The following is an 18,416-nucleotide window of genomic DNA, read 5'->3' as shown; positions in this document are numbered from 1 at the left end:
GTGCTTCTCAAAATACCATTAAAAGAGATTTGCAATCAAAATGAGCTTGGTTAACATTCTCAAAACTAGTGAATCTAATATCTGAAGATCGAACATGATTAAAAAATTTTCCAGTATGCTTATCTCATTCAATCCTTTTCACCATGGCTCTAGAGCTTCTTTTACAAATGTTATCCACTCTTCGTTTGAGACAAGAAACTATTAAAAAAACAGGGAATAATTTTGAATGGGTAGAAGCTATGGGCAAGGAATGGCTTCAAATTGAGTTAAAACATGGGAAGTACAACAACTATCTAATGAAAAGAAAAACACTTTTTACGTCCACCATTATGTAAACAACTGAGATTTTTTTCGGAAAAAGAAATTGAAAATGTTATTACAGATGGAAATTTATATAAATGCCCTCTTAGGCATGAATATTCCCGAATTTAATTTGCTTCACTTGAGTAGGACCCTTTATGAATTAATTATTAAGGCAAGCTTGGTTTAAAAAGTTAATATGGTCGTCATAGGCTGCAGCTCTAAGTCATGTTTTGCTCCCACAACTTCTTTCGTCGAGAATTCAAATGCATGTTTACCATTATGTTGATGAAATGTGGATTACAGGCAAAGATGATGAAAGAATGAACAGTATTAAATCTATTCTGTGAAGAAATTTGAAATACTAAATTTGGTTCTCGTGACGTTTTAATTTTGGCATAAAATTTGCCTATTTTCGTTGTGGTTCTCTTTGCCGTTTCAAACTAAACTTGCCATAGACATCATACAAATCGCTCGGAGCATTGATGTATTACACTAACATAACATTGCTCATTTAATACATGCATTTGGGAAGTTCCAACGTCCACTTACTGTGGTAAACATGAGTACCATACTCTGAATTATAAAGCACATCAAAAGATCGACCACCAAGAGATTATTTGTTTTCACCTTTCTATCATGAAATTTGATTCTGTACACAAATTCTAACTGAGAACTTACTTGAATAATTGTCAGGCTAATGTCACTCAGCTTAGTTCTTGTCAAGGACGACGAACATTTTCCATTTTGAATGATGGCGAATGAAAAATATTATACTTTTTACCGAAGACAATATGCGGTTGCGGATCAAATCACTATATTATAATCTTTATAATATGAGAAAAAGATCTTGCTTGGTCAATCACCCTGTCTCTCATTCTTCAAAAATCAGAAAGGACCTTTTGGTAATTGAATTTTCCATTTAGAATCTGGTTTCTTTCCTTTCTTTGATTCCCTTTCGTCATTGCTTTGAGTCCCATGTTTTGGATAATTTGGAATATATCCCATTTTCTCATTGAATGAAGGTTGCAAAACCAGTTACGTTCATTTTTTTGTATTATGTCAAATTGGTCGCTAATATTTTCTTTCGTCTCCCTTTATCTCTAATACACGGGTACTAACCCATCCCCTTCTCCTTCCCCTGATCCTCGATCCCGCAGCTTAGCTCTTGTGTACTTGTACTTCGTTTTATCAACTTCATGCTTGCTCTAGGGGCGGAGACAGGTGTGGTCAATTGCCCACACAGGCCTACAGGAGGTATTCATTTTTATATTGAAATTTTATGGCAGTTTTTCTCATTTGCACACAAATGCGCCTTCAAAAATTTGAAATTATATAACTAATGCTCCATAACCAAATTGTCTGGCTCCGCCCTGCTCTGATCATATTGTATAACAACATCACTAGAATCCAAAGGAGTTGTGGCGAATGAAATCCTTAATGCCAAATTTAATCAGGGATTGAATACTCAAAGAACTCGAGCTAAATTTGGATTCCGTTGAGTCAGACCAGTGTGATCAACCACCTAACAACAACTATGTTCATAGCAATATTTCGAGTCCAAAATGTCGCTTGGCTTTTTTAATTATCATTGTCAACTCTGATGATCTCTACCACTATCCTTTTCCAAAGGATGTTGGTGGTACAATGAACTGAATTCCAACCAATAAAGAGATGGTTGGATTTGATATCTGTTATTAGTAGTTAGGAAAAATTGTATGCAAAGTCAGTATTGCTTGTAGCTCTTTAGGTTTGAAAATTTCAATCTTCCATGTTACTTGCAAAGACCAATTTGAAAAGTGCATGTTCGTCTATAAGATCTTCCAAATCTGTCTTTAAACGAAGTGGGCAAATGAGATCTGATAAGTAGAACTCAATTTCTAAATCATATTAAACCCAAGAGGCCATAGCAGTCATGGACTCTAAACTCTTCATGGCCGCTTTTTTATTCAAGTTGCATTGCGGAAGCTCGTGAATAGGGTTCAACGGCTCTCCCCTGAGATTTACGTTGTACAACAAGTCGAGCGAACTCGCAAATGAGCTTAAACGAGTGGAGCTCGAGCAGGGTTGGGTCTATCAAGTTGAGCTCTAGCTGACCTTATATAGCTTGACTTGAGATTGAGCCAAACATTATATGGGTCGACTCGAACCGACCAAGCTCGAGCTCAACTCGGCTCATGTGCTGTTATTGACATCTAAATCTGTGAAAAAATTTATGGTAGATTTAGGTGACATGAGAGGCAGTTGAAGAATCAATTCGTTTGACTCGTCACTATTCAGTGGCAGAGCCAATAGCATCAGGAAAATCTTTATTTTCGTGTTGACACTTTAAAAAAATTGCTTATTTATACATAGTGGCACAAATTAAAGCATAAGCATGAGGCCTTTTTAATTATTGTGCTCGTAAATCATAAGGTAAAGCATAAGCGTAAGATATAAAATTTATTTTCAATTACCCATGGATTTTGCTGCGGGTATATGGAGTTCAACGTTTTATACCAACAACCCGCGACCCGTATCCATCATGTCCGCGCGATTTTATTTGGCGCGAAAGTTTTTGGCGGTCGGGAGGAAGACTTCAGAGCCAGGCTCAAATTTGCCGCACATAGCGCATTTCTTTTATTTTGCTTTGTCTTTCCCGTGATTTTCTCTGGGTCTGGGCCGTTGATCGGATTCTTTTTTCCGTGTTTGTTATTCAGTGAGGCGATGATGTGAAGAAAAACCATGTCCCATAGCTGTTAATCTTTCCGGCATCTCTCGTTTGAGAACTAGGTTCCTATTTTCTAACTCTACTTAAGGTTTTCTAGTGGGGCAATTACTTATTATTTTTATTTTTCTCGTTTAGTGATCAGAGGGAGAATCATCATCCGATTCAATCATTCCTACTGTTCTTGATTATTGCATGGATGTCGTTAGGGCATTGTTCGTCCTTGCGCCTACAAATTCTTCCGCTTTTCCTCCCTTGCTCGTAAGGGTTTGACGGTAAGGCTTTTTATTCATTCGATGGATTTAGGGCGTTCATTTGTTTGGCAGAAAATAGTAGGACATTCATTTGCTATATGCAGTTATGCATTTTCACGACATTTAATGGCTGTCTATGCTGGTTTTAATTTTGTCTTTTATTATTTGTTTCTGCGATTCTGCTCCCAATTACTCCGTTACGGTTTAATTAACTTTTTTTTTTAAGACATCAATAAGATGATTTGCTGGTTAGGCATATTCATCGTTTCCTCTCTGTCTCTTGGCCAGACTGTCCAACTGAGGTTCTTGTTGGTTTGGCATCTTGAACGCTGTTTTACAATTGACGTGACAAAAACTCTCATGGAGTGATGGAAATGTTGGTATTAAAATTGAATATTTTACCTTGAGAACCACACTTAGTCAATGGAGGAACATGTCATACGAGAGGGGGCTCAAGGACTCATCTTGGAAGGCAGTGACTGCACTTAGGCATGGGGCTGGAGGAGAGATAATGAAGCAACTAAATATGAGACAATGAAAAAACTAGAGAAAAGAGGCGAAACACACATAACTAACGTTGTTCAGCCTTAATGGCCTACGTCGGTCCACGGTAGAACCAGCTCCTCGCTGGATTGAACTTCATTCACGCATGGTCGATTAAGATGGTGCTTCATAAGCACAACTCAAGACACCGGCTTTCCACAAAAGGTGGTAGGGAATATTAAGCCTCTGGCCACTGCCGGGTACCCTATACTTGACCCGACGTCTTATTGGACCAGGCTCGACCTGGTACTTTAACTGGTCGGGCTCGGGCTTGAAACTATGCCCGTCGAGGGCCCGAGAAGCCCGACGGTAACTATTTTTTTTTTTTTTTAAAGAGATAATTTAGGTTAGGGACTTGGGGTTTCAACTTTCAAGTTTTTCATTTCAACATTCGTATTTCATTCTCCCCGTGAGCCCGTCGTTCTCCTCTGCAGCTTTGCGAGACTGCGACTGCCTCCTCCCCGTCGCCCATCGGCTGTGCGACTGCCGAGTGCCGACTGCCGACTGCCGACTGCCGCCTTGCCGTCACTGCCTCGCCATCACCGTCACTGCCTCGCCATCATCACCGCCGCTGCCGACTGCCGTCAAGCGGATCATTTCGCCCCGTCGAAGGTTCGCCCCGTCGAAGGTGGGTTTTTCAGAAACTCAGTTTCAACCGCACGATGGAAAGGACTTCAAAAAGCATGATTTGTTTTGCTGCAAGAATTTAGATGCAACACTTTTGAATATTTGCATTTTCTTCTTCTTTCTTCACGAATCTGTGGATCCTTCATAGTGGCATGCCCTTTTTCTTTGGCCCCCAGTTGTTTGCGTATTTAGATAACAGCAAGCGGTATCAGAATCTCTTGGCTTTTGATTGTTATTAAATGGTTTAGGACCAAATGATGTGGCCAGTTGATATTCATTAGGTCTGCTGTGATCCGTTAAAGAAGTTGGAAAAGATTACACATATACATTTTGATGGTATTCATGATAACCATTAACCAGGGTTTAGAGCAGGTACAGGAGACTGCTGAGTGTCTCATGGAAATTGATATTTCTACCTGCCCAAACTTGCTCATTTTAGTAACAAATGTGTATCTCTGTTTATGTTCCTATCCACCATTAATTTAATTTATATAGGGATAGTGAGAAAATGGAACACTGCCTTTCTAGTTTCCTTGAATAAACTTATCTGATATCTCAGTTATTTCTGTTTTGTTTTCTGTTTGGCATTAAGTATTGCTCGTGAAAGGATGACACTTCATATCATATCTCGATGAAAGATTCAAGTTTAAAATAATTCTGCTGGCCGTTTGATGAATGTCTTGAGCTTATATCATGTATGCAAACAAACTTTTGCTTTGTTAATGCCATGCAGCCTCAAGATGGTTCTTTCCTTTTCTCATGGCCAAATTCTGATGGCAACATCAGTATTATCTATCATAGTGGATGTTTTTCTAGATTAGGAATTGCATGAGTTGGTGTTGTTCGGGTATGAACTGTGGTGCTACTTGACATTACATAGGAAGTATGGTTGTGACAACTTTTTAGCTCTGCATTTTTTTTAATGGAGTTGCTTCTGAGCTACACTGATGATCATGAGATTAGGATTATCTTTTTTTTTTGTGGCTTTTAATATTTCCAGCATCTTGCTCTTCCCATTATTGATATTTTTTTGGGATTAATTCAAAAAGTTCTTAGCTTTCATTATACAACATTTTCGTTTGATGGAATGGTTCACAAAATTCATTTTCAGATCTAGAATCTTTTAAAAGTTCTTTTGTTCATTGCTTGATTGGGTGCACTGTTTCCTCATGTAGAGCATATGAATTGATACTGTTGCAGTTTGGGTGAAAAAATAGAATACTCCAGAGAGCACACATTTTGAAGACACATAAAAGAAACAACTATAACTGCAAAGAAACAGAATCCAATTTCAAAGTCGGGGGGCCCAACTTAGAGGATGAAAGTTATAGCCTTACACTAATGCATTCAAAAGCAGCTTCTTTTAGTGTAACCTAAGAAAAACTTGAAATTGCAACTGTAAAAGGTTTTTTCAATTTGAATATTTGATGTCTCAAAATGTAGAGGGAGAAATAAAGAGGTCGAGATTTCTATATGGTCAGATCTAGGCACATAGCATCCTCCTTTTGCTTAATAGTAACTATGACACCATGATTTTTTCCTATCATTAAGTAAGGAACATTAAATAGATGTGGCGGTGGAAACTATGGAAGCTTCTGAAATCAAATGACAAATGTAGATGATGGTTTACAATTTGTTTGTTATCAAACTTTCCCATACATACTGGAACAAGTGGTCAGGTTGGCTTCCTCCACCTTCACCAATAAGTTAACCTAAAGCAGAGCAGACATCCTCTTGCTTTGTTGTTTGTTTCTTGTATTTGTTGATTGTTCATTCTTTGCATTTTGTAGTTGAATCATGTTCACTGTAAAGTTGGGTTTATCCTATTTATGGTGGAATAGATGGACTCAGTTGTAGCTGATTCTTATCTGCATTAATTCTTTTTACCTGCTAAGATTAAGATGTGTAAGAGAGGAGAGGGAAGGTAAGGAATATGATGTTTATCAATGGTGTCTTATACTGTACTAGTCAGAACAATGAGCTAACTGACCATGCCAAATGGATGGCTTATTATACTCTGTGACATTAACTTCACTATGACTTGGAAAACATGAATCGGAAGAGTGAGGTTTTGACATTTGTGGAGCTCCTTCAAGGACATACATATCTCCTTTGCGAGTGCCCTCAGCGAATGTCTTCTTGGTTCGAGCATCCTTGACATAAACAGAAGAGGGTGTGAATTCAACAGAGGATTGAGTATCATCAATAAGCTTGGACACTGAAATAATATTTTTCTTGACACTTGAAACAACAAGAACATTCTTTAATGGAATCGAAGAAGAGCCCATAGAAATTTGTACATTTCCAATGTGTGATATTGTGTGATGGGAACCATCTCCCGTGACAACTGAGCCTTTATCTAAGTAAGGGAGAGCACTAGAGAGATTACCTGCGTCACCAGTAATATGAGCTGCTGCTCCAGAGTCCACATACCATTCTCCTTGCTCGTTTTGTTTCAAATGAAGCTTAGACAGGGCTGTCATGAGGAGTTGCTGTACGTCTGCTGAAACATTAGATGTCTGATTTGAGCCAGATGATGATGAAGCTGACCCTGCTGCTGCCTTGTTCTCATGTCTAATTTGATTATTTTTGTTCTGCGGATTGTACCAACATTCTGACTTTACATGTCCCCTCTTGTTGCAATAGAAACAAGTCGGAACCCTTCTAGATGTGGCAGAAGTATTCATGCCCTATGGTGTTGGGAGAATCCCTCTTCCCATTCCTGCCTGAGGAGTCCAAGTACGAGTGCGATTCCCTTGCATGTGTCCCTGTGATCAGTACATTGTGACTGTTGGAAGGAATCCAATTCTGTCGCTGAACACGACTAGCTTCGTGTTGGAATAACTTAGCCTTGAGATCTTCGAAAGATGGAAGAACAGGTAGGACTTCCAAGGCTGTGCAAAAAATATCAAAATCTGTTCCCAGTCCACTCAAGGCTTGTTGCACTTTGTCTTTGTCACTGACGGGATGTCCAATGGCAGCAAGTTGATCACTTACACTTTTAATTTCATTCAAATATTCCAAGACAGTACGCTTCTCACGCTTGATGTCCTGAAATTGCCTTCTTAACTGCAGAACACGTGCTTCGGATACTTGAGAATACGTGGTGGCATGGGTAGACCACAACTCTAGGGTTGTTAAATCATCATCAATACCTCCTAATACTTCCTCTGACAAAGTAGAAGTAATATAGGCAACAAGGGACTGGTCGTGAGCCAGCCAAACTTCATACTCAGGATTATTTTCAGTAATGGTTTCATATTCAAATCTGATTTCACTCACAGCCGCAGCCCCAACAGCTTGATCTCCCACTACGGTCTTCTTCACTTCACGGTCAATATACATAGGAGGTGTTGGAGTGGTCCCATCGATATGCCCGTAGAGTCTATGACTTTTAATAAAAAGGACTATTTGACGTTTCCAAGTCAAATAGTTACTATGATGCAACTTTTGAGAAATAAGTTGGGAGAGAAAGCTAGAAGATAGAAGAGAGGGAGTCGGCTGATCCATAATTGAATAAAAGTGATTAGGGCAGACCACACGAGCAAGATTTAGGGCAATGACAGAAATTAGCGCAAAACGATGAGAAATTATGGCAAAACGATTAGGGCAAATCAATTAGGGCAAATCACGCAAGATTTAGGACAGAAACTGAAAAGAGGGATAACCACGCCAGAAAGGAAAGAATTTAGGGCAGATTAGGGATAATCACATCAAACTGAAATCACTCACCGGAGGACGATGCAACCTGGCTCTGGTACCATGTAAGAATCTTCACAAAGAACTCGCGCCTCTTCGTATGCAAATCAGATATATTGAAAGGAGAGGATGAAAGAAGACGATGGAGGAAAGGGAGCAGCCGGCTTAACACAGCCCTGCGTTCCTTGATCTTTTAATTAATCAATAACCCTAATAGGTTACAACAGATTTGTACATAAAATTATAAAATATTAGAAGAGAGCCACCGCCTAGTAACTTTAGGCGTGTGGTTATAAAGAGAATGGATCGGGTCTGAACAGACCCGATCCCCATAGGCCCATACGCTAACACCTCGTCCCCTGCCAGAGCATGGAGAGAGATTTTAGGGACTCCCATCGGTGATCTCTGCAGCCTCCTCCATGACTGTCGCTGGATCATTTCCTCCCTCTGTCCCTCAAACTCATCTGGTGGTTCATCGTCTTCTTCCACTAGATACATGTGAAGTTTTCGACAGGTATGGCCAGGTGTCCACGGTTAGTCACAATGGAAGCAAACTCCCCGACAATGCTTCTCCTTGATCTGTTCTGGCGTAAGGCGACGGACCACTTGGCATCCCATTTGGTTCGTTTTTGATTAGCTGCGGGCGCTTCAGTTGCATCGATACGCGAGGTCGTCGGTTGATGCGGGTTTCACTCTGGATATAAAATCCGATTGCTATAGCTCAATCTGTGTTGCTTTTCCTCTACCAGTCGAGCTAACTCAAAGCATTTAGATAGGTTTCTAGGCTTCGTCGCCTGAACCTCAATACGTAGATCATCCTGCAGTCCCCCGACAAACGCTCCTATCAGGGCGTTTAATGTTCATCCACAAACCATATTGCTGAGGTCCTCAAAGCACTCTTGGTACTCAACCACGATGCCTTTTTGTCTAATTTTCATCAGCTCGACGTTATAGTCTAGATATGCTGACGGTCCAAACCGAGCCCTCATCGTGTCGATCAGTCCTGGCCACGTCGTCCTCCCCTGCTGCGTCATGAGCCACCTATACCACCTGATGGCGGCTCCTTCAAAGTGCATTGCGGCGTGGCTGACCCTCTTATCTCCTTCGATGTTACTACAATCAAAGAATTGTTCTGCCTTGAAGATCCAACTTAGTGGATCTTCACCGGAGAAGCGGGGAAAATCCATACGCAGCTGCTTCCACGGCAAGGGACCTAGTCCTCTGTCCCCAACGGCCGGTGAGGTCATTAGTGTGCTTCCTATTGACCGTGGAGGAGATGGATGCGGTGGCAGAATTGAAGGTGGGAATGAAGACGAAGGAGGTCGCATCTCACCGTCGGCAGCCTCCGTGCGATCGGTGCTGGTTGATCTGGTTCCCTTGCCTAGTTTCAGCATCTCCCGCATCAAGGACATCAACGAGGAATGCTCTGCCATGGACATCAACGAGGAATGCTCTGCCAAGAACGTCTGCATCCTAGCTTCCGCCTCCTTGTTCTAATGTTCGACTGCCTGCAGATGACGGTTCATGATCTCCATTGTTTCCTCTAGGCGTTCTTGATGGGATTCCATGGCAGCCATGACATCCTTCGATATCACCTTGCTAGATGCGGCCATGAACCTACGTTCTGATGCCAAATGTGAGACTTCACGCTAACTCACACACACCAACTTTTGATGAAAGCCCAGCCCTCACACGAAACAGTAAAATTCATTTCTATTAGGGTTTAATCCTTGCGATGACTTCATACAATCCCTAAGTGGGTTGGATTAAGCTCTCTAATTATCTCCCTGGACACGTGTACTGGATCCATTTGCTGACCCACTAACCCATTTCGTTATTCAACTTAGAAACAGCAAACACGCAAACACTCAAGTCAAACAGATGCCTAACAAAAACTTACAGAACTTGGAAAACGCTTCATCCTTGGGTTTCAACAAATAGAGCCATTTAACTTCAGAGAATCGTCAATAGATGTCAAAATAATAGCTATAACAGCAGGACCCCAAACATCAGACTGTACTGATTCAAATGTGCAGAAGCATTTATTTTCAGAATCACTATCTAAGCATCTTAGCAAATTTGCAAATATCACAAAAACAAGAATCAAAATATAGACCAGGCATCCAAAATTTTCATAGGTCGACTAGACAGTGCCCTAGGTGTTTCTGCTAGAGATTTCCATTAGTTTTAGTCTTTGCCGTCACTGCTAGGCTCTTGTTCTCCAATACGTAGAGATCATGACATAGAGATCCCTCACCAATCGTCATATCCGTCACAAGTTCCTAAATCACTGCGTTTGTAGGAGAAAAAATAATTTGACAAGTGAGATCTTTTGTGATTTTGGAGACTGACAACATATTCAAAGAGAGACCAGGCATATGAACCTTAGAGTTATGTGACCACTCTAAAAAGGATATCTCACCAATACCCTGAACATGCATAGACGACCCATCGGCTATTGTAAGAGTTATTTACAACATGCTCAGAAAGGTTACTTAGCAAATCACGTTCCATTGTCAGATGACCACTAGACCCTGAATCTATTATCCAATAATTAGATGACGTACCTCTCTGATCTGCATGAACACTGGTTGAGGCGGCCATGGCTTCTTGTTAGTTTCCATGTTTTTCATCAGCTCACTTATTTTCTCCAGAATTATTGATGCATCAAAAGTTTTGTGCCCGAGCCGGATTAGAGCTGGTCACAAATGCACAAATCACAAGAAGGGAAGATGGGTAATCGAGAAAGTATAGAGAGAGAGAGAGAGAGAGAGAGAGAGAGAGAGAGAGAGAGAGAGAACAGGGAGCCTCCAGATTGGCAAATCCTCCTTAAGGTGGCCGAGTCCCTGCACAGGAGGAACCCCAAACAGCTCAAGTGGATGAGGGTCCGCATTGTACAGAATGAAGCCTGAACATCTACTGAATTTATTTGGAGCTGACAGAGGTGCCTCTCCATTGCAACGCTTCTAAGAAAATGAGAAGAGTTGTTTTATTCTTCTTCTTCCTCCTTTTGTTAGAGTAGAGAGTGGGAAAGAGTGCTTTCTGTGTGCGATCGAAAAAAAAGGGAAAATAGTGAAACAATAAGAAAACGAAAAATTTTGTTGTTGTTTTTCCATTGACAGTAGGACCTACCGGTTATGGTTTCTAATGCTGCATCCTTGCCAATCAATTCTTCTTCTATGCACAGTCCCTATTCATCATAATACATGAAACGTCCCGTAGGATCTCAGAGGCAATGCTGTTTAGGTGCTTGGATGAAGTGCGGATTGATTGGAAAGTAGGTAAACTAACAGTGGTGGATGTATTACAAAGTCTGATCTTTGTTTATTCACTGCTGATGAGATGAGGAATTAAAGGCAATGCTTTTGATTCCATACAGCAAAAAGAGGGACTTGCGAGTTACACACCAAATGTTCGGGAAAATGTCTGACCGGGATTTGGTACCTTGGAACTCTTTGATTTCCATGTATGTGGTGAGGGGTTGACACCATGCTTTGCTTTGTTTATCCTTTTATCCATTTTTAAAGTTGACTTCGTTTTGCAATGGTTGGCAATGAATTGTGTTCTATATGGGAAAAGGTTTCTTCTATGCATTCAATATGGCTTCTTGACATATTTTTCAAAATTTACAGATTTGACGAAATATTGGCTTTACTGTGAAAGTTTTCCTCGTTTGGAAAGAAAGCAAGAGTGGCTTTAAAGCTGTGGAGATGGAGAAGAAGAGGAGCAAGAAGGAGCTGAGGGTGAATCACGGCTTTCTCCTTTTTTTGTAATTTAGAAGTAATTCACTATAATATATCAATTTTATTAACATATTATAGTGAAATAGCAGTTTATTTCAATGTTTGTTTATTGTCAATGTTAAGTCTACTTTTATATGTTTTCTTCTTTATTAGTGTATACTGTATTAGCACTAATATTCACATAAATTGTTGTTGAAATGCAAGGATCAAGGTGAACATGCAATGGACGAGCATTATTTTATGGTGCTGGTGGCTGCTTTGATTACATATGAATCGTCATTATTTTCAAGTCATGAACTTCACTAAGAATATGAAAAATTTTCTTTTTAGTCATATAACTATCATGCATTTGGTTGTTTCTAAAAGTTTGTATCTAAATATTTTTGTATGGTTTGTATTTAACAAATTGAAAGCTTACTCTTCAATTGAAAGCTTAATTGGATGATGTTTTCTTTTGTAATATATGGATTTTGTCATTTATAGGAGAGAGAGAAAGAGAGAAAACAAGAATGAGAAAAGACGGAGAATATTATGGTGGTTGGTAAATTTTAGGTTGCTTGTATTTGTAGAGATAGAAAGAGCGAGATAGTACTTTTTGTTAGCTTAGATGTTTTTTTACATATTATGTTGTTTTTTATTATATATCGATTTTAAGTCTCTCATGTAAGAGAGAGAAAAAGAAAGAGTGAATATTTCTATTTGTTTGTATTTTTAATATGTTTTTTGAAATATTTTCTTTTGTCATATGTGAGTTTTTTATTGAGAAAAAATTTATTTTTATTAGTTATATATATTTTCTTTTGTCATTTGTTTTATCATGTAATTATATATATATATATATATATAGAGAGAGAGAGAGAGAGAGAGAGATGCAAAACATGTGTTGTCTGTCTACTTATTTAAACAAACCACAGACAAGATAAGTTGAAAATTTTGTCCTTATAATCAAAACGCTGGATAAAATTACAACTTGTTCATAAGAATACTTGTCCTTGCAACTAAACTGCATTTAAGGGACGTCTACCACTGTTTTTTTATCTCTTTAATGTTCTTGAACAAAGGAAACATTCTAACAATATCATTTTTGTTGGCTGTATAAATCTTTTGCGTTCTTCCAAATCTACTCCGCCATTTCAGCAAAGAAGAAGCCCCGTGTCTAGCCAGATGATTGTTTGATGTCCATTCTTCATATGATGAGTCATTTTCATCAGGTCTGAGAATCGCCGGTAACATACTCCAGTTTGGATTTGCCACTAAGGCATAACAATAGCTGACCTCGACCAATAGTTGGAGCCTTTCAAGAGAACAGACGTGATTTTGTTTGCTGGATTTGTTTGCTCCTGAACGGCAGTCTTCTCGACAACCCTGTGCTACTAGTGGAATGCTCAACTGTACTGATGAGCATTCCACTATACTGATGAGGATCAGGAAGAATCAGCAATCGACTTTGACAAAGTAAAGGCGCTCTAATATTATGTAGAAACATTGAAGGAACTAAGCGTGAGATAATGAAGAAACAAAGAAAAGAGGCGAAACACACAAAACTAACATGGTTCAGCTGTAATGGCCTACGTACACGGTAGAACGGTCTCTACGCTGGATTGAACTTGGCTTTCCACAAGAGGTGGTACCGATAAAGTGCAACCGCACAAAAGATAAAAGGCAACCTTACACAAGATACCAAAATATGAAATCAATATCGCTACAAACTAGGCAATAAGGTCACGACAAAGACAACTGCTGTATCGGATAAGCCTTTCCATTCTCAATAATTACTTATTAAGACACGCAAAAATGCTTATTTTTATACATGTTGGTGCATCTTAAACTGTTAAAATTTTATAACAAGTGCCCCTTAGCTAGAATTTTTGACTTGGCCCGTGCTTAGGGGGACATTGAGGGTGTCCTAACTGGTGCCTTATTTTCTAAAAGACATAAGTAAATCATGAACATTTAGATTATTTGAACAATACCTAGTAGACATGTTCTTACTGAAATGGGTTGGCATCATTTAAGCAATACCTGCTATTCATGCTACATGATGTTAAATGATGTCTTTAATTTCTTTGTTCCTTAACACGACTTGTTAAGCTGCGCTGAAGAACAGTTCTAGTTTTACAAATTTAGCGTCGGGGAGTGATTTAGAACACTTAAATAGAAGGCGGCCATAGCAATAAGACATGGATGGATCTCTCGATTACCTCCCGCCGATCACCACTGAACAATAAGAAAAAGAAAACCCTTTATTTTTGTAATCATGCATTAAATCTACAATAATCAACTACCTACTATGGCACTACCACAGAATGGAAATTCAATGTATGCATAATGCAAATACAAACATGAACCAGCCACCACAAACAATTAAGAATATGCTTACAATTGTACAACCTCATGATGAAGCCGCTGCCAGTCACGCATGAAATCATAATATTTCTTATACGCTCGTAGGAAACAATACTTATATCAGAAATACAATATTTTTCTGCAGGTTTTTTCTTCCTCTTCTTCTCAAACTTCCTGAGGGGTGAGGTGTTGCACGGTAAGAGGCTGAAGTATGCCCCCTTCCACCGTCTCTATGTCATGCAGCTGGTGCCTGAAGAGGTGCATGTAAACAATCCAGTCTCCGTTTCCCACAGGGCTCGGAAGCAGCAGCACGTATCTAGCGTCCCCTCCCCAAGGGAAGTGCCCCGAGCTAAGGAACGGAAGGCCCCAACCAAAGTCAATCTTAGAGGCATCAAAGAGCCTTCCATAAGAGACCACAATGGCCGGCCCATCGTTGGCCCCTCTGTAGTAAACCCTCGTCATCATGGGGTTAGGTCTCTGCCCTTCGACATAGTCAATCAGCCCCTGGAAATGCTCCTCGTTCGTGGCGAAACCCAGAAGCTCGTTCACCTTCTTTGCGGCCCAACCCAGCGGCTTGCTCTTAAGGTCCTTGACGCTGGCCTCCCCAAATGGGATCGAGAGAACATTGCCAAAGTAGCCGTAGAGTGCCGATTTCGGGCTGTCGCTCAGGCGAGACCGACCGTCGACGACGATGCCCAGGCGGCAGCTCTCGGCGTCGCTGGCGTTCGCTATCAACTTCCACAGAAGCGCGCTGAACGCCTCCAGCTTGGTTCTCTTGGTCCCGTTGGTGGAGGATAGGTCCTGGAGTTGGTCCATGTCGCCGGCGCGGACGTGGTAGATCCGGCTGATGAATTGGTCCGGCGAGGTCTCGCACATGGCCTCCTGGGGATTGAGGGACGCGATGGGGACGTACATGTTGTCCAGAGACTTGTCGTAGGAGGCGGCGGGACGGCGGGGGCTGAGGAGGGAGCGGCGGAAGTTGGGGATGAAGGTGAGGGAGTTGGTGCGGGCCACCTGGGCCCATGCGGCCACAAACATGTTGGTGGAGTAGGCGTCGGCGATCCGGTGATCCAGAGTGCAAGCAACGACGATGCCTCCGCACTTGAGTTTGGTCACCTGCTCCCGGCAGGGGGTTCAACCATTAAGTCATTAACTGTGAGTTGCAAGAAATCAAGTGCCCAACAGATCAGGGAAATCAAACACAGACACGGCCGCTGCAACAACATCCGTTTGTTCCCCTTTTCTTCTAGTATTTGCTGTCTAGGAGGATTTTGGCTTCTTAGTTCATACGTTATTTGATAGTTGTGACTACTGTCTTCTGATGGCCTCAGATATTGTTAATTATTTGATCTATAGTAGCATCATATCTCCTACATATTAATATATATATATATACAAAAAGATGCATCCGAGTACTCTCTCTCTCTCTGTAATATATAGAAAGTAGTCTTGAGTTGTTTGGCTACTTTAGCCAAGAACAGAAACACTAACGAAGGCATCTCTGTTCCCTGATACAATTCGGTTTCACTCTAGTGTCAACAACATATGGCCATGGCCATTTTCTGATGGATGCTTTTAAGTGATAATAATAAATTGTTTGAAGGGATCACCCTTGAAGAGTGATTGAAGGATGACTCTAGTTATTTAGAGTTACCCACCATTAGAGCCATTCAAATGAAACAACGAATGATTGAGAAAAAAACAATGAGAAAAAAATGTTAACTAATACTAAATGACGAATATACACATCACATTTTTCTTCATGTTTTCTCTTAAATATGATTTTGATTTGAATCAAATAACTTTGATTAGATGGCTGAGTGATTATAAAAAGCTAGTCAATTTTTTGCTTTGGAAAGGGGTCCTCATGTTGGAAACACGAGAGATGCTAATTATTCATGCGTGAATATTGTAATTCTTGGTAGTATCGAACCCCTTGAATATTGATAATTCTTGGTAGTATCGAACCCCTTGAATATTGACAATTCTGCCCTACAAGGAGTAAGACAATAGCCAATTAAGAAATATACCTGCCTAAGAAACTCATATTAAATATTTTAGACGAAAGGATGAACTTTTAGTAAAGTAGAAAAACACGGTAGAGATTCCAAAAGAAAAAAAAAACATTAGTTTAAGTGCTGATTTTGCATGATACATACGTACCTTGATTCAGGCAGCCAACCTAAGCATGTCTTTGATATTAATCCTTCATTAGAGGAACATATATAATTCTCCGTAAATTAGAACCACATTAATCACTTTTTCACTGGATAACGACCACAAAAACTATCAAGTTTTTCAGACAAGACGAAAGTAGTTACACTTGACGCCTGAGATCTTGATATTAATGTTATAGAAAAGCCAGCATAATTTCAGAATGAATCCGGAATGTTAACTGCATATTAAGCATTTTACAAAGAAAATGCTTAATATGAGTCGATTTTCTTTTAAGTCCATAAAGGGTGGACATAAAAGTTGATTGGGTTACCGGTGGATTGGAAAAAATGACGAAGGAAAAGTGGAAAAGTTACACGAAGAAAAAGGAGAACCGTTTCCGACGTAGTCAAATTTCATTTCTTTAAACCGTTTACCAACCTTTCCTTAATGACAGCCCAGGTATAAATTTAATAGAAACACTTCTTCCCAAATTGAAGCATCAACTCTTGTCTTTTTCAGGGGAGTAAAGCAAAGTAAATCGCGCCGAAGAGTTTTTTGACACAAGGAAAACCATTCATATATCTCACTCTCCGGAAAATCTTGAAAAACGGGCAATCTAAAACTCACAAAACAACAACAGATCAGAACGGGCAATCTAAAATAACAAACTTATTTCGTCCTAGAACACAAGAAAAGGAGGGATCCTGATTGCTTGGATTGCTAGTAATCAGTATGGCCCCATTTCAGACAGAGCCTCCCTGCGCTTAATATTGTGGAAAATTCTTGGGCATGAGGGCTTTCACTTCTGAGTTTTACATTCGCCGGAAGCTAACCGTAGATTGGACGGAAAAACCAGGTCTCTGACTTCAAGAACAATTTTCATTCACGTACAAAAGAAGGAAAGGAAAATTATTTACCGGATTAAAACTCAAATAAAATCATACGATTTTTGGAGAAAAGAAGAATTGAAATCTGGTAACTGGTTGACGTGAATGATGAGAGATCCACCTGAACACAGAGAACTCCTCGTGCCTTCGCAGGTACAAGCTTCCCCTGCACCGTCGCGTCTGGGTCATGGAGCTTGAGACCATTGAGCTCTATGTCTGCATGAGCCTCAATGAACTCGACGCCGGTGTTGTTGCACAGAAGCTCCGGCTCGCCGTTGGAGTTGGCGATCATCTCACCTGCAAGTGGGTAGTAGTGGACTAGGACCTTAGCGAGAGACTTCTTGAGAATTTCAACTGCTGAGCCAAAGGAAAGGTCAGGCTTGCTGCTCGGCTTCCTGTAAATGAAGTAGATGCTAGCATCTATGGGAGGAAGCAGCAGGTCAAGGTTGGAGAGCGGAAGCCAGATCTCCGGAAGCGGCAGCTCTGCGGTGATCACCTCTCTGCTCTTGACAAGGACGGAGAAGTAACCAGTGTTTGATTCAGACATCAGGCAGCCATTGATAGCCATTGTCGGACACAGAGCACAGAGAGAGAGGGGAAGAGAGAGAGAGAGAGAGAGAGAGAGAAGGTTGTGGAGACGAGATTGCACTTTGAGGAGAATTTATAGATGTAGTTCCAAGACTGCACCTCAGTCGTGGTTATTTCTCCAAGACAAGGATACTTGTTCAATGGGTCCACACAAAGAGGATTTTTCTACGAAGTAACAATAAACAAGATGGTGAAGGTGAATCCCTTAAAGGGTACGAACTAGAAAATAACAAGTTTGATGTAATTGAATCCATTAACTTAAATAAAATTGAGCTGGATCTTGGGACAGGGCAAATCTGGACTTTACGAGCTCCAACTCCAACATTTTTCATGAATGCATGCACCATTAATTATGAGAGACAGTTATGTGCACGATCCTGGTGCAGCAGCATGTACGCACCAAAAGTGGAACTATGATATTTTGAAGACTTTTTAAGAAGAAACGTTTCTTTTTTATAGCCCTTTTATTATAGTTTTCTACCCTTACAAAAAGATTTTCCTTTTTTTTTTTAAACTTAAGTGTTCTGCCCAATTTTTTTGTGTACCAAGAGAGTGCATATAACCA

The 18,416-nt window shown here is 40.3% G+C and overlaps 1 protein-coding gene across 1 annotated transcript; it reads right to left on the bottom strand.

Annotated features, from left to right (window-relative positions):
* Window positions 1–14,091: 14,091 nt before the first annotated feature.
* LOC116266636 (coniferyl alcohol acyltransferase-like) lies at window positions 14,092–17,890 on the bottom strand. The gene is made up of 2 exons (XM_031647936.2): window positions 17,385–17,890; window positions 14,092–15,335 (listed from the first exon to the last, which is right to left on the bottom strand). Exons 1-2 carry the CDS (start codon window positions 17,829–17,831, stop codon window positions 14,385–14,387), a joined length of 1,398 nt encoding a protein of 465 aa, XP_031503796.1. The 5' UTR covers window positions 17,832–17,890; the 3' UTR covers window positions 14,092–14,384.
* Window positions 17,891–18,416: the final 526 nt, after the last annotated feature.

The sequence above is a fragment of the Nymphaea colorata genome, chromosome 13 (assembly GCF_008831285.2).
Source record: "Nymphaea colorata isolate Beijing-Zhang1983 chromosome 13, ASM883128v2, whole genome shotgun sequence".
NCBI classification, from domain to species: domain Eukaryota; kingdom Viridiplantae; phylum Streptophyta; class Magnoliopsida; order Nymphaeales; family Nymphaeaceae; genus Nymphaea; species Nymphaea colorata.
The sequence above is the reverse complement of the archived record's forward strand: the minus strand, read 5'-3'. Positions and strand labels throughout refer to the sequence as shown.

Coding starts and splice junctions, on each gene's coding strand:
- LOC116266636 (XM_031647936.2), bottom strand. CDS start 17,831: ATGGCTATCAATGGCTGCCTGATGTCTGAATCAAACACTGGTTACTTC. Junction 15,336..17,384: donor GAGGAGTTCTCTGTGTTCAG/GTGGATCTCTCA, acceptor TGCCGGGAGCAG/GTGACCAAACTCAAGTGCGG.